At 44.4% G+C, this 12,527-nt stretch overlaps 1 protein-coding gene across 4 annotated transcripts in view; it reads left to right on the top strand.

Annotated features, from left to right (window-relative positions):
* The first annotated feature begins 6,140 nt into the window (after window positions 1-6,140).
* The window catches only part of l(2)k01209 (uridine-cytidine kinase-like lethal (2) k01209), a 37,025-nt gene continuing 30,638 nt past the window's right edge, over window positions 6,141-12,527 (top strand). The window contains exons 1-3 of one of the 4 annotated variants that reach the window (XM_075668892.1): window positions 7,628-7,696; window positions 8,601-8,636; window positions 8,735-9,053. In XM_075668892.1, the coding sequence (XP_075525007.1) occupies window positions 7,638-7,696; window positions 8,601-8,636; window positions 8,735-9,053 (414 nt within the window). In that variant the 5' untranslated portion in view covers window positions 7,628-7,637. Of the gene's footprint in view, window positions 6,709-7,011; window positions 7,448-7,627; window positions 7,697-7,738; window positions 7,777-8,600; window positions 8,637-8,734; window positions 9,054-12,527 lie in introns of those variants that run through there. The other 3 variants (XM_075668893.1, XM_075668891.1, XM_075668894.1) reach the window with 3 other exon arrangements.

Here is a 12,527-nt window from a genome sequence, read left to right on the forward strand (position 1 = left end):
CTGTTTGGCTTCTTTGGACTGCAGCCAGCAAGCCAACGTGCCGATCCCATGTGATGATGCACACGCTAATTGCCCAATTGTATGTTAGCAACGGTACAAAGCACATATATGTTATTTGTTGTTGCACCCGTGCTACATATCGGCACAGTAAACCTCGTATGGGTTATCAGTATCCACGAGATGCCCTTTGCTGGCCCGTCGAAAACATCACGCTCGCGTTTCTTTTGCACAGACGTGATCACGATTTTTTTTCCAATTTATATCAGCATTTATGTTTACAATGAATTTTGGTTATCATAAATGTATTTTCGAGGTTTGACTCTTGGGGTACGACTTTTATGGTACCAGACACACAAGAAAGACTTTTTGCATGCTTTTCTATGAGTCGACTTGCCCTTGTGAAGGACACAGGGGTATTACTTGAGCCAAGCCTTTAATAACACTTCACAAGTTTACACGCTAATTGCATGTTTGAGATCATCTGAGTGCAATATTGTTGTCGAATTTCGGGGGGCTCACTTAAAATGCCTGAAGCAGTTTTGAAGGAGTTCGTGCATGTGTGCATGCACACATACTGCTGCACAAAAATACACGTAGATTGCATCTAGTATGATGCAATCTATGTGTATTTGTGTGCAGCAGCATATGCATTCTTTTAGCCTCGTGGGAGAGGCCTGCATATGTTATTTGGCCACAAAATTAAAGGCAAGCAGAACAGTTTCAAGCGTACTGCTTTCGTTCCCCAGAGCACTTCAATCACATCAGCTTGGGTGTGCAAATGCATATTGAGATTTCTTCCTACATATTGAGATGTGCTTAAAGTTGGGGGGGGGGGGGGAGCCCGGAGTAGCCCGACATCCCCTCCAAATTTCTAGTGGGGGGGGGGGGGAGTCGGCAGGTCAGTTGTAGCATTGTCGCAGCCATTCAACAAGCATTGGAGGTGATTTAATTACTAGTCATGCCTTGTGCAGTGCAATTCTAACGTTCTAATTTTTTTATTCATGACGTAATCGTGATTGATCAGTTGATGTGGCATGCACAAAAACAGGAAGGCAGGTATTGTTGCACAACTGCATCCATTTCCCCGAGGCTCTCCACATGACAGTACACCCAAGATTATTGACACCGCATACTGTTTCATACATGAGCCTAAATCTACCTGGTCGTGAATTAGGGTATTTTCACCTTGGTTTCTTTAGGTTACCAGTTAATTTCCATTCATGTAGTTGTGCATTATGAGTGCTCTGTTTTACCAAAGGCACACGCATTTTGTCCACTTTTGTATGTAAGTAGGTGTGAAACCATAAAATATAATGACATAGTGCTTGAGGTTGTCAACAAAGCAAGGTAACTGATGTTCTATGTTGCAGCTAGACTTGCTTGCTTTGGGTTCATATATCTTTAACCCTTTACCTCCCAAGTTGTTTTTGAAAAAAGTGTTTGCAAAATGCCAATTTTTTCTAAGTACTTGGTTGAATCGGCACATTAAGTAAATGCCTGAAACACAATAAGAACAATGTAGTTATTTACAGAACACCCATTAAAAAATTCCCACGGTTCAAGCATTGTGCCGCTTGCTTATCTCCATGCAGCCCGGTGTCATTATCAATGTTGTGGAACTGGAACCAACCAGTATAAACTCTTATCAACCCTCATCGATCATTTGCTTTTCGGCAAGTTTAATTAAGATAGAGTTCCTTGTGGCACTCAAACCCACTACTACCGGTATTAATGAGTTGAAGTTAACCACAGTGAATTAGGGTAGAGTTCGTTAAGGCACTTGAACCCTGAACCTTTGGTGGGAGTCGAACCCACGACCGTTGGTGTTAATTAACCCATTCAGGTGTCAATGAGTTCTGCTGATTGAAAATTTAGTATCATTGCATTTCTCGTATATTCAATATTATAAAAAAGCATAAAGCTGCGGAATAGATTAAGAATTTTCAATTCTTTAGTGAGTTTCATCAAGTTTACAGAATAAGAACTCCATGAAAAAACTTGCTGCAGGAATGTTACATATGAGAACATCAACTATTCATGTCTAGCAGGCTTGAAAGGCACCTATCCTGCCTGGATGGATGCTTAAATTTATGCCTGGTGCAACACAATGTTAAAAACCATGAAAGGAGTGAACGCACTACATACGACATACTTGTACCAAGCAACTACACAGAACCGTCTATCTTATTACTCGTTTTACTAAAACATTTTGAGCCCGTTATTCAAACTTTCGACATGATTTCAATTAGAACAGTTTCAAGATGCATGCAACACATTTTAATTATCATTGCTTCCATGAATGATTTTGCTGTTGATGCACTCTTTTGGCATACACAATTGTGTACACAGCGCCTTAAAGGGTTAAGGTTAATTTAGCAAAGCTGTTGCAAAACCACCACTGTGTTTGCTAAGGGGGGCATGTAATGCTTTATTGATGGTTCAGATGTTTGTTCTGAGCTTGTTCTTTATCGAAATGTGTGCTGTTCTGTGTGTCGCATGGGCGATTTAAATGTATGTATGCAATGTTTGCTTCGCTTTGCTGAGCGTTTGTAGCCTTTGCCTTACGTGGGCATGATTCACTGCATTTTTTGCTTGCTTATGGGGGTATGAGTCATTGCTTACAGGCTGTGAGCCATTCATTGTCTTACATTATGAACAAATTTTTCGTAGGGAGGGCATGAAAATGCTTACGCATTCAAAATTTCCTTAATTCTAGAGAAAGTTGGCTTCACTACACTGCTTTTTCAGAGCTAAAAAAGTAACCAAAAAGTGAACGTCCCAAACACAACTGCTGTGGCCTGTGAAATGTTCCCAGCCGAAACTTCAGGCAAATCCTTATATTTTTTCCTGCGTGCTTCCATTCTTTGATCTGTTTCACATCCGGATTCAATGCTTCACTGATATATATGAGCGTGTGTGAGTGCGCTATACTGGTTGCCACCCTATGAGGGCCCTTCCTCAACTGAAGGGATACTTTAAGCCCTGATTCTGAGGGTTTCATTAGGGCCCCGTCCATACCTCCCAAGAAAAAGAGAGAAAGAACCACGTAAAAGGAGGTCATGAAAGTATTATTTTCATTTTGTGCTCGTTTGAAGACTTGCACTTCAAACGAAAAATCTTGTATTATTGACCTCGACTAATTATAATGCACTGCAATGGACCTTTCCAGAAATGCGCACTCATTGTCAGCAGTGACCGCAACGCAGTATGGGAAGTCTGAGTGGCGGTCGCTGCTGACGGTGCATGCACATTTCTTGAAAGGTCCATTGACAATTAAAATGTTCCATGTTCCATGCAAAATGTTCCATGCGAAATGCAGCTGGCGTCTGATTAGAGCATGTACTTGTGTTTCCCGGTATATTTTGGTTATTTATGCTACTAGTGGCAGCTATTCGGAAATTTTTTTAAAGTAATAATTGCACATTTCTATATCTTCAGATGAGGGCAGCACCTTTTCCTCTCCCCTTTATTCATGCTTTAAGGGACTTTCGCGTGATTTCTGGCCTGAAGTGCCAACAGAATGGTGGCGTTTCCTGTATGTGCTTTTTATGGATGAAATTCATGTAAGTTCAGTGCATCAGAAGGTTATTTTAGTGCTGTGGATGAATATATTTCGCCTTCAGACGGTCAGCAACCGTCCTCGGATGAGAGCGCTTTAGAAAACTTATAGCGACTATGAGGACCCTATATCTGTAGCGCAAATCCTGTTCTCCATGGATGCTCAGGAGAATGCTTCGAGCACTACCGCAGAGTGCTCAAGTATGGTTGAGAGCTGCAGGAGTGACTAAATATTCAGAAAAAAAAATGCAAAAATGAAATCGCTGTCTTCCTTTACCTGAGTGCTTTTTTTGCACGGCGTCTAAATGTGCGAAATGGCTCCCACCAAATGGGTAATTGCACATTAGCGCCAAGAGTATTTCAGATATTCATATCTAAAATGCCATTTATAATAAAAAATGTCGCAGTTCTGCTTGAAAAGCAAAGCATCGATTGCGATAGCAAATTATTAGACAGCTATACGAAGTAAGGTTAGTAAGCTTTATTGACCGTATAAATGTGTAAATATTCACTAATTACTAACTAAATTGACAAGCATGGTGTCACATGTGCAAAAGCAAACATAAACACATCACTTGATGGCCACGTATACTCGCTGTCAAAACGCTGGCATGTGGAATAGCGGCAGCAGCAGTGAGCGACTTGATTGTGCTGTCTTTTTCTTCAACGCGATAAGTGGCGAGAACACAGTGCACACGAAGCTCTCAGCTCTCGGTGCACTTAGACTATGTACCCATCGCAGATCGCTTTCAAGATAGGGTCTGCGCAGTCACGCTGAGCCATGCCCTATGCAGCCACCGCCGGAGCAGAAGTGTTGCTTGTGCCGTCGTCAATGCGTTTTCCTTTTGCGTCTGCCTTCCTTGCGGCAATAATGCCTTTCAGCAAATATGCCGCACTAGGCCTACATTGGAGCAGTTCTCTTGAATTCGATACATATTAAGGCGAAAGCCTTAGATCTCCATGTTTCCAAGGTCGCATAATGAAGTACAGAAAATCGGAGCGCTCGCACCACTGCTTGCTCGTTCTTTGTCAACCTCTTCCACATCGCCACCACACCGATGCTGCTAATAATACCAAAAAAGGCACAATTAATTATTAGTTACCTATAAATAGAGTTAATTAAGGCACTTGAAAGCACGACCTTTGGTATTAATTAGGGCAAATTTGATTAAGGCACAGTTAAGGTAGCTTTAATTAGGACACTCGAACCCGCAACCTTTAGTCAGCGAAAACAAGTAATAAGAAGTAACACCGTATTCGAATGAGAATGTCAAGTAATTTAATGGATGCCTCTTGAGCATGCAGGCTTTCGCCTTCACCCTAGTTGGCGTGTGCTAAAATGACTGGCAATTTTTGTCTAGTGACTGCAAGGACTCAACAGTATATATGTGCAAACGTATAGCATATATAATACATGTATAGTTTCAGTATTGTCAAGACACTGTAAAGAAATAATGTGCAGTACATATCGACGATGATTGCCAATGTAAGCGAATAGCCCGAAAGAACAAGCGAGCTAATGTTTTCCTTACTGGGCAAATCACAAAGCAACTCGTCGCGCGAAAGCTCCACCCCCTCCTCTCCCTCCTTCCGAAACTCCTGCGCGCCAGTACCCTTTTCCTCAGTGCCTTTGTTATGTCTTTGTACTGCAATGAATTAGCAAGTCTGACTGCCAACCACGTTAAACAGGCAAAAAGGGCTTTAAAAAATTTCGCTTAGAATTTTTAAAATAAATTAGCTGTATTGTTATTTCCACATAAAGAAAATGTCTTTTGAAAATTCGGTGGGGATGATCAGCACAGAGACGCGTTCAAGCTTGGTATCGTTTAAACCAACGTCTTTAGATTACAAATAATAATAATAATAATAATAATAATAATAATAATAATAATAAAAGAAATCTAAGAACGTTGATTTAAACTGGCAATCTGCACAGTTTTTCTTCGGCTGGATATATACTTTTTCCCTTGTCGGAACTTCGTACGGCCAGTGCAATGCACGTGTACATTAATTGGTAAAATGAATGAATAAATAAACAAATAAAAAATAACTACCCGACCACTTAGCTTAAAATAATTATGTAGAAACCGTTCAGGATGATCCTCTATGTAAATTAGTAGCCCGATCGAAGGAAGGAGCGAGCGAACAAACGTTTTCCTTGCCGAGTCCGCCCGTCAACCAACCTCAAAAGCCGGCGAAAGAGGCAACGAAAGCAGTGCAAAATGACTACAAATCGTTCACCTCGAGTCCTACGTACGAGCAAAAGAAATATCTGAACCATAGACGATGCATATTGACCTATTCAGGGAACACACACACACGAAAATAACAACAATACAGACATTTGGAATTCTAAGCCGAATTATATGTGACGAGTTCATTTACTGATTGATTTACTGCCTCGCGCGGCATAGTCGCTGATATGAACAGTTTCTTCAAGTAGTTCCCTCGCTTGCTGCCAGAAGGAGAACGGGCATTCGATGAAAACGCGCAACACTTCATAAAGCCACAAATGAAGCGCGTGAACGCACGGAGCAGATCGCTGCCGCTCGTGCGCAGCGCCATCGCTTCGTCACGTGCGAGATGACGTGCTGCTTCGGATCTTTCCGTTGTGTAAGTTTTTGCGTGGTTGTGCGTGAGCTCTTGTTTCACTGGCGTTGAGTTCGCGCTGTGATCAAAACACTTCGTTACATTTGGACGTGCGCCGTGCTGATACGCGATTTGTAATATCGCGGCTACGGGTCAGCCAACGCGACACCGGCCTCTATTGTCAGGTCCGGTTTTGTTTTTGTTTTTGCGCGCGGGCTGGCGCGCTGCCATCGGAGAGCGACCGCGGCTGTGCCTGAGCTGACGGAGGCGCAGAGCCGGTACTGAGCACGTGGGATTTCCAGTTTTTTTGCTGCAGTGCGCTTTTTTGGGGCGCGCGTTGTAGATGTCGAGAGGATTTAGAGACTGGACAGTGGCTGCATAGCGAGGTCAAGCCTCGGCGAAGGCAATGGCCCCGATAGAACTCGAAAACAAAGCCGAAGAGGAACAGCGGCTAGTGAACGGCGGCGACGACAACAAAACGCTGCCTCGCGGCCCACCGGAAAAGATTGTCCCCGCGGACACCCTCAAGCCGCTGGAAAAACCTGCCGGCCCTAAAGAGAAGTAAGTTCGTGAGCGGTTTTGAAACTTTCATATTTTGACCAGTGATTTTACGCCCAACATGTGGTTATGTTTCCCGGCGTTTGGTGAAGGCGTGCCTTCGGACTTGTTTAGAGCGAGCTGTGGTGTTCTGCGTGACATTATTATGCTGTATTTCGCTGCTATGAGCAAGCGGTACGCTCGTACTTCACGGACGCATACGCGTTGCGGTGAGCGGTCAAAGACCGCTGGCATTTCTGGCCTGCCGCGCACAAGTGCAACTTCGGTTCGTGGGGAGCAAGTTATCGATTTCTCCCGCTGTTGTAAAGGGCTGGCGGTCAGCCGTCTTGCGAATAGCTGGTGTGGCGTTGAATGCTTTCCCTACGAGAGCATAGTGTTTAGCTGTTACGACACTGCTAAACAGTTTGTGCGAGTTCGTCGTCGCCTCTTTTTTTCTCCACTGCTGCACGTGGGCTTTCTAGAGAAGGGCTGGCGGCGCACCGGGCGCGTATTTTTAGCCGCGACTGCAGTCGCGAAACGTGCAGATTACAACAGCAGCCAGTCAAATACGGGGCCGGCGTAGCAGCAGCGCCGCGCATCTCACGTAGTACAGTAGCCCCGGAAAAGGGGCGCAGGACGAGCTGCGAAAGCTTTTTCCCTGTTCGCCAACCGCGTGCGTCTGAACGGTAAGCTTATGTTTTGCCGGCTGTGACCTTGCCATGACGAGCGAACGCAACCCACCGAGCTCAGCCAGTTCGGACAGGTGAGTGGATGCTCGCAGGCGTCGGCGCGGATGGCTGGCTTTTTTTCAGGCGCGCTATACGCGTGTTCTATTGTCACTGTCAGCGCGGAAAGCGTTGCGTCAAAGGAAGTCGCTCTGTAAACGAGCTTGTGTGCCGCGCCAGCCGTTTGCTCGCACGGGAACGCGCTATCGAAACATACACAAGGCAGCGATGCGATCGGCCTTGGCTTCGTGGCCACGTTCAATGGTGCAACCGTGGCCTCCTTCCGGGTCAGCTGAAAAGCGTGTGTTGCCTGGCGTGGCACTTAGGGGCACGCGTCATGTTCGATGTATTGCTGTCATCATGTCGCGTGAGAGGCCGTCTTGCCTACATACCACCTTTATGGTGCCCTCTGTACCGATAAGGGCGTGCCGTAGATCTAGGGGAGCTTGTTCTTGTGTGATAAGTGCCAACGATTCTCATCTAAGTGCTGTAGTGATAATAGTTGATTTTGTTCAAATTATCTTTGCTCGCGCAGGGCCGAACTACCGGTTGATGTTGAGAGGTGAGAGTGAGGTTCTTTAGATTCCGGCATCACTACATTTCGTGCGTCTTCGGTGTCGTTAGCGGTAGTGGAAATTTGGTTTTTTGCTAGACGTTTACTGTTGCTACTTTGTTGCAGCTTTCTGCAGTAAGTATGCTAATTCTTTTGTTTCAACAATTGGAGGGTTGGTGAGTGGTCTGTTTCTCATGAAATAAGTGAGCTGTATTCCTATCTTCATATATGCTCCTAATTTTTCTTTCATGTCCATGTAAAAAAATAAGAAAACAGTCTAGAAGTAACACTTCGTTGCACTACATGGCATCTGCCCTGTTTGGTATGAATATTAGTTGATTAGTTCTCAGTGTAGTAAAAATGTTGCTGCAGGCAGCGCGGACGCTTTCAAGCTTGACATTATTTGAACGCAATCTGCCCAGCTTTTCGTCGGCTGGGTTAACTTTTTCCCTTGTCAAAACTGTGTGGGATCAGTGATAGAATATGTGTATATAATTGTTTCCAAACATTCTTTTCAACGCAAACTGTAGCCAGAGAAAGTCTCTTTTTGACATAGTGCTCTGTCCTTCCTCGAAACCAGATTGCCTAGCGAATATCAGCTTCTGCTAACTTTTTGTATGTGACACAACTTTCCGCAGGAAAACATTTGATCGCAACTCTTGGAGTGAAGCCAGGTAACCGGGTCAGCTTTTGGCGCAGGCTCCTTACAGTACCATGCTATTGTCAGGAAAACCGTGTTATACATAGTTTCTTTTTTCGTTTTTACACACAGTGGTAGCTTCGATGATGTGGGAAGTGCCAGCGACCTCCTGTCGGAAACCCAGACGCCATGCATGTCTCCCCGTCGCATGCGTCGGGAGAGGCTATGGTCTGGGTCTGCAAAGGACGACTCCCTGCTGCTCACCCGCCAGCGTACCATCTACACAGCAGGACGACCCCCCTGGTACGATGTTCAGGGCCAGCTCATGGAGCCTTTCGTCATTGGCATCTGCGGTGGAAGCGCTTCGGGCAAGACGACGGTGGCCAAGAAGATAATCGAGGCACTCAACGTGCCTTGGGTCACATTGCTCAGCATGGATTCATTCTACAAGGTCAGATTCATTCTACACGTTGCAGCATTGTGATATGACTTTGTGAACCTTCCTATCGAAACCAGTGCTGCCTGCCGTGGTGGCTTAGTTGCTATGGCGTTGCGCTGCTAAGCGTGAGGTCGCAGGATAGCATCCTTGCTGCAGCAGCCACATTTTCATGGAGGCAAAATGCAAGATCGCTTGCGTACCTTGCGTTGGGGTGCACTTTAAGGTACCCAAAGTGGCAAGAATTAATCCAGAGCTCCCCCACTACGGTGTGCCTCATAATCACATCCTGATTTTGGTATGTAAAACCCCAAAGCTTAATTATTTGAAGCCAATTATTGCTAAGTAATTTGGTCCAAAACATATCTCCATATGTGCCCAATTACAAGCACTGTCCCTGGTCTTATGTTCTACACCAGGTACATTACCTGCAGGGCATTCAGTATCTTTGTTCCCAATGTTTTGGACCAGTTCATGTTAATGCTCCTTACAGAATCGTTATTTAGAAGCTGTATTTTTGCCTTGCTCATTGATTGCATTCTTACATGTGCAGCCGTGTATCCAAGGCAATGTTTTTCTTACCTCTTTTTATGTATTGGAAATGATATTGTCTGAATTTAGGCCATCTTCGTTCTTGCAATTGCTGAATGTTGCTTTGATTTCTACTACATCAATGTTATTCTCATGTGCCAGGCACTGTATGTTGCGAGTTCTCTATCTCTGATGGGCTTATGACATTGCCTTGGACCAGCATAACGTAAAGCTATTCCAATCTGGTTTTTATTTCAAATCGGCCATTAGCTGTCCATGATATGTCAGAATGTTTCGAGCTATGCCTATATGGGTGTGGTGCTGGCCCATATGGGCTGGACTCTAACCAGTCTGATCTATCGCGGAGGTCTAATGGCCAATTTGAAATAAAAACCAGATTGGAATAGTTTTACGTTATACCGGCCTTGATTTGCATTAAATAAAGAGAATTATTCCAGCAACAACTTCTTCATACAAAATCAGGCTGAGCCATAATTTAGCCTTAAACATGATAATCTTTCAGCTTAACTCGTTTACTTGTCTTGTGTGCCTAAAGGTAAATAGAAATATTTAGTTAATCCACTTTGCTTTGTAAACTTTTCTGGTCATTTCGCTTCTGATAAGTTCTGATGCTTTCTTTTAAAATTAATTAGGTTATGACATTTTACGTGCAAAAACCAAGATCTGATTAAGGCCGCCCCACATTCAGCGTTTTCCCGGCGTTTTCTGGCGTTTTGTCACCCGGCGTCGCTCGGCGTCGACGCTGAGGCTGGCGCCAAGCCAAAACGTCGTGCTCAAGGGACACCAGATCTCGCCGCCGCCGTCGGAAGCGGCTCGACAGCGCCGACCAATCAGCGCGTGGCAGGGCGTGGCCGCGCTGCTGGCAACTCTTGCAAGAAACTTCCGCAGATTCGCAGTTCGCGCCGCCATTGCTGTTTGTTTGGTTGCTTCAATCATGCTACCGGCGAACATCGATAACGAGCTTCTTATAGCCATTGTAGAAGCAAGGCCGATATTGTGGCAGACCAAACACAAGGAACACAAGAATCGTGTTAAAAAAAACGTTTTGTGGATTGAAGTCGCCGCCATCGTCCTGCCGGGTGTACCAAATGAGAAGCAGGAGCTTCTTTTTTAGCAGCAAAAGCTGCTGCCTTCTTTCCATGATGTGGCGTATGGCGTCTAGCAATAAAAAGCACCTACTTCCCCCTCTATCATAGAATAAAGAACCCTCGATGCTCAGCTTCGCACGCCGACGCGCCGACCGCTCGTGATGTTCACGCCGATAGTGCTGCCAGTTTTCTGAAGCTTAGCCTTGTGTAATTTTTCTACACAGCCCTGAATATTTTATTTAGCGTAAAACTATGCAAAAGGCATAAGTATTGCATTGAAGAATACTTATGACAGCTCTTTTCATTGACATTACACAATTAGCTTAGGAGGTATCTGGTAAAATAAATCTGGTCACATTGTGCAACGCTGCGCTGGCGCTGGTCCGCGTGCCGCTCGTGTGGCTGGACGCCCTCTCTGGCGCCGTTCATGCGACCACGCCGGGAGACGCAACGCCAAAAAACGCCGGTAGAAACGCTGAATGTGGGGCGGCCTTTATGAAGCATGCCTTAGTGGGGGACATTGCAAATTGGGACCACCATGGTTCTTTAACGTGCACCTAAATCTAAGTACACGGGTGTCTTCGCATTTTGCCCCCATTGCAATGCGGCTGCTGTGGCCAGGATTTGATCCCGTGACCTCCTGCTTAGCAGCCCAACAGCACAGCCACTAAGACACCATGGCGGGTGCGATGCTTTGTTTAGCAGACTGAGAAAATAACAAAAATGTAACAGTCGGTTGTTGCAAAATATTTTGTTAGCTTCAATATTCGAAAATACCAAATAGTTCATTTTTAAATATGATTAGTTAGTCTGTAATATTTGACGTGTATTTGAAACTTTGAATGTTTGCCCGCCTTTAAATTTTTTTTGCAAGTTACAATGCACAGCTAAATCTTCAATTGCTGTAAGTAGAAAAGTGGCACTGCCTTTGCGTGATTTAATACTACTGCGCTATCACGTGCAAAAGTGTGGTTTTGTTCTGGATGAGTTTGCATGACTTAATGCTACCATTCCATCACATGCAAAAGCATGGTTTTGTTTTAGATGTGTTTAACTTCTCTTCTGGCAGAAAAGAACGCCTGCAGCCATGATGAAGGCGCATATTTATTTAAAAAAAAAGCAATAGAAATCTCAAACGTCTGTACATCAACACACACTTATTGCAGCAGCTTTTTATTTTCAAAAGTGGCTGAAAAGGTCGAAATGCGTAGGGTTAATGAAAGTTGCACTCACTCCTCTGAAGCCACCCGTCGTTCTGTTTTCCCAATTCGCAAGGTAGGCTATTGACGTCGCTTTCTCTTTCGAGTGTTGCTGGCATTAGGACTTCTACTTTTTTAGAGATTGCTCAGGCTGAAAAATTCTGCTCACAAAATTTTCATGTGTTTTGGAATAACCGTTGCAGATGTAAACACTTCCAGAGAGAAGCTTTTCGTTGTGCCATAAAAACTAGGTCCCTAAAAATTGATTGTCAGTCCCTGTAGAAAATATAAATAAGGCTGATTTTTTGTCTGGTTAAATTTTGTGCGGAAACCCCAGTGTCAATTTATCAGTGTGATGTCATAGATTTCAAAGCATCTTCTTGTATTTGGGGCATCGCGGATAAGTAAAATTCCCAGAAGTTTCTAAGATCACTTTTTTTGTCCCCATTAGAATACAATGTAGTCAATCCTTATTGATAAAAAGATTAGGCCCCACCAGACACTCAAAATTCATGACGTCACGAGCTGGTGCGATAACTCCAAGGTGGTGTCTCCATGCACATTTTTTTTTTCTGGCCTACTGAGCCTCTTTTCATGTTACAGTGCCTTTCTTCGTTTTGTAGAAGGGTACATTACTTCTGCAGCTCAAA

The sequence above is a fragment of the Dermacentor variabilis genome, chromosome 9 (genome assembly GCF_050947875.1).
Source record: "Dermacentor variabilis isolate Ectoservices chromosome 9, ASM5094787v1, whole genome shotgun sequence".
NCBI classification, from domain to species: domain Eukaryota; kingdom Metazoa; phylum Arthropoda; class Arachnida; order Ixodida; family Ixodidae; genus Dermacentor; species Dermacentor variabilis.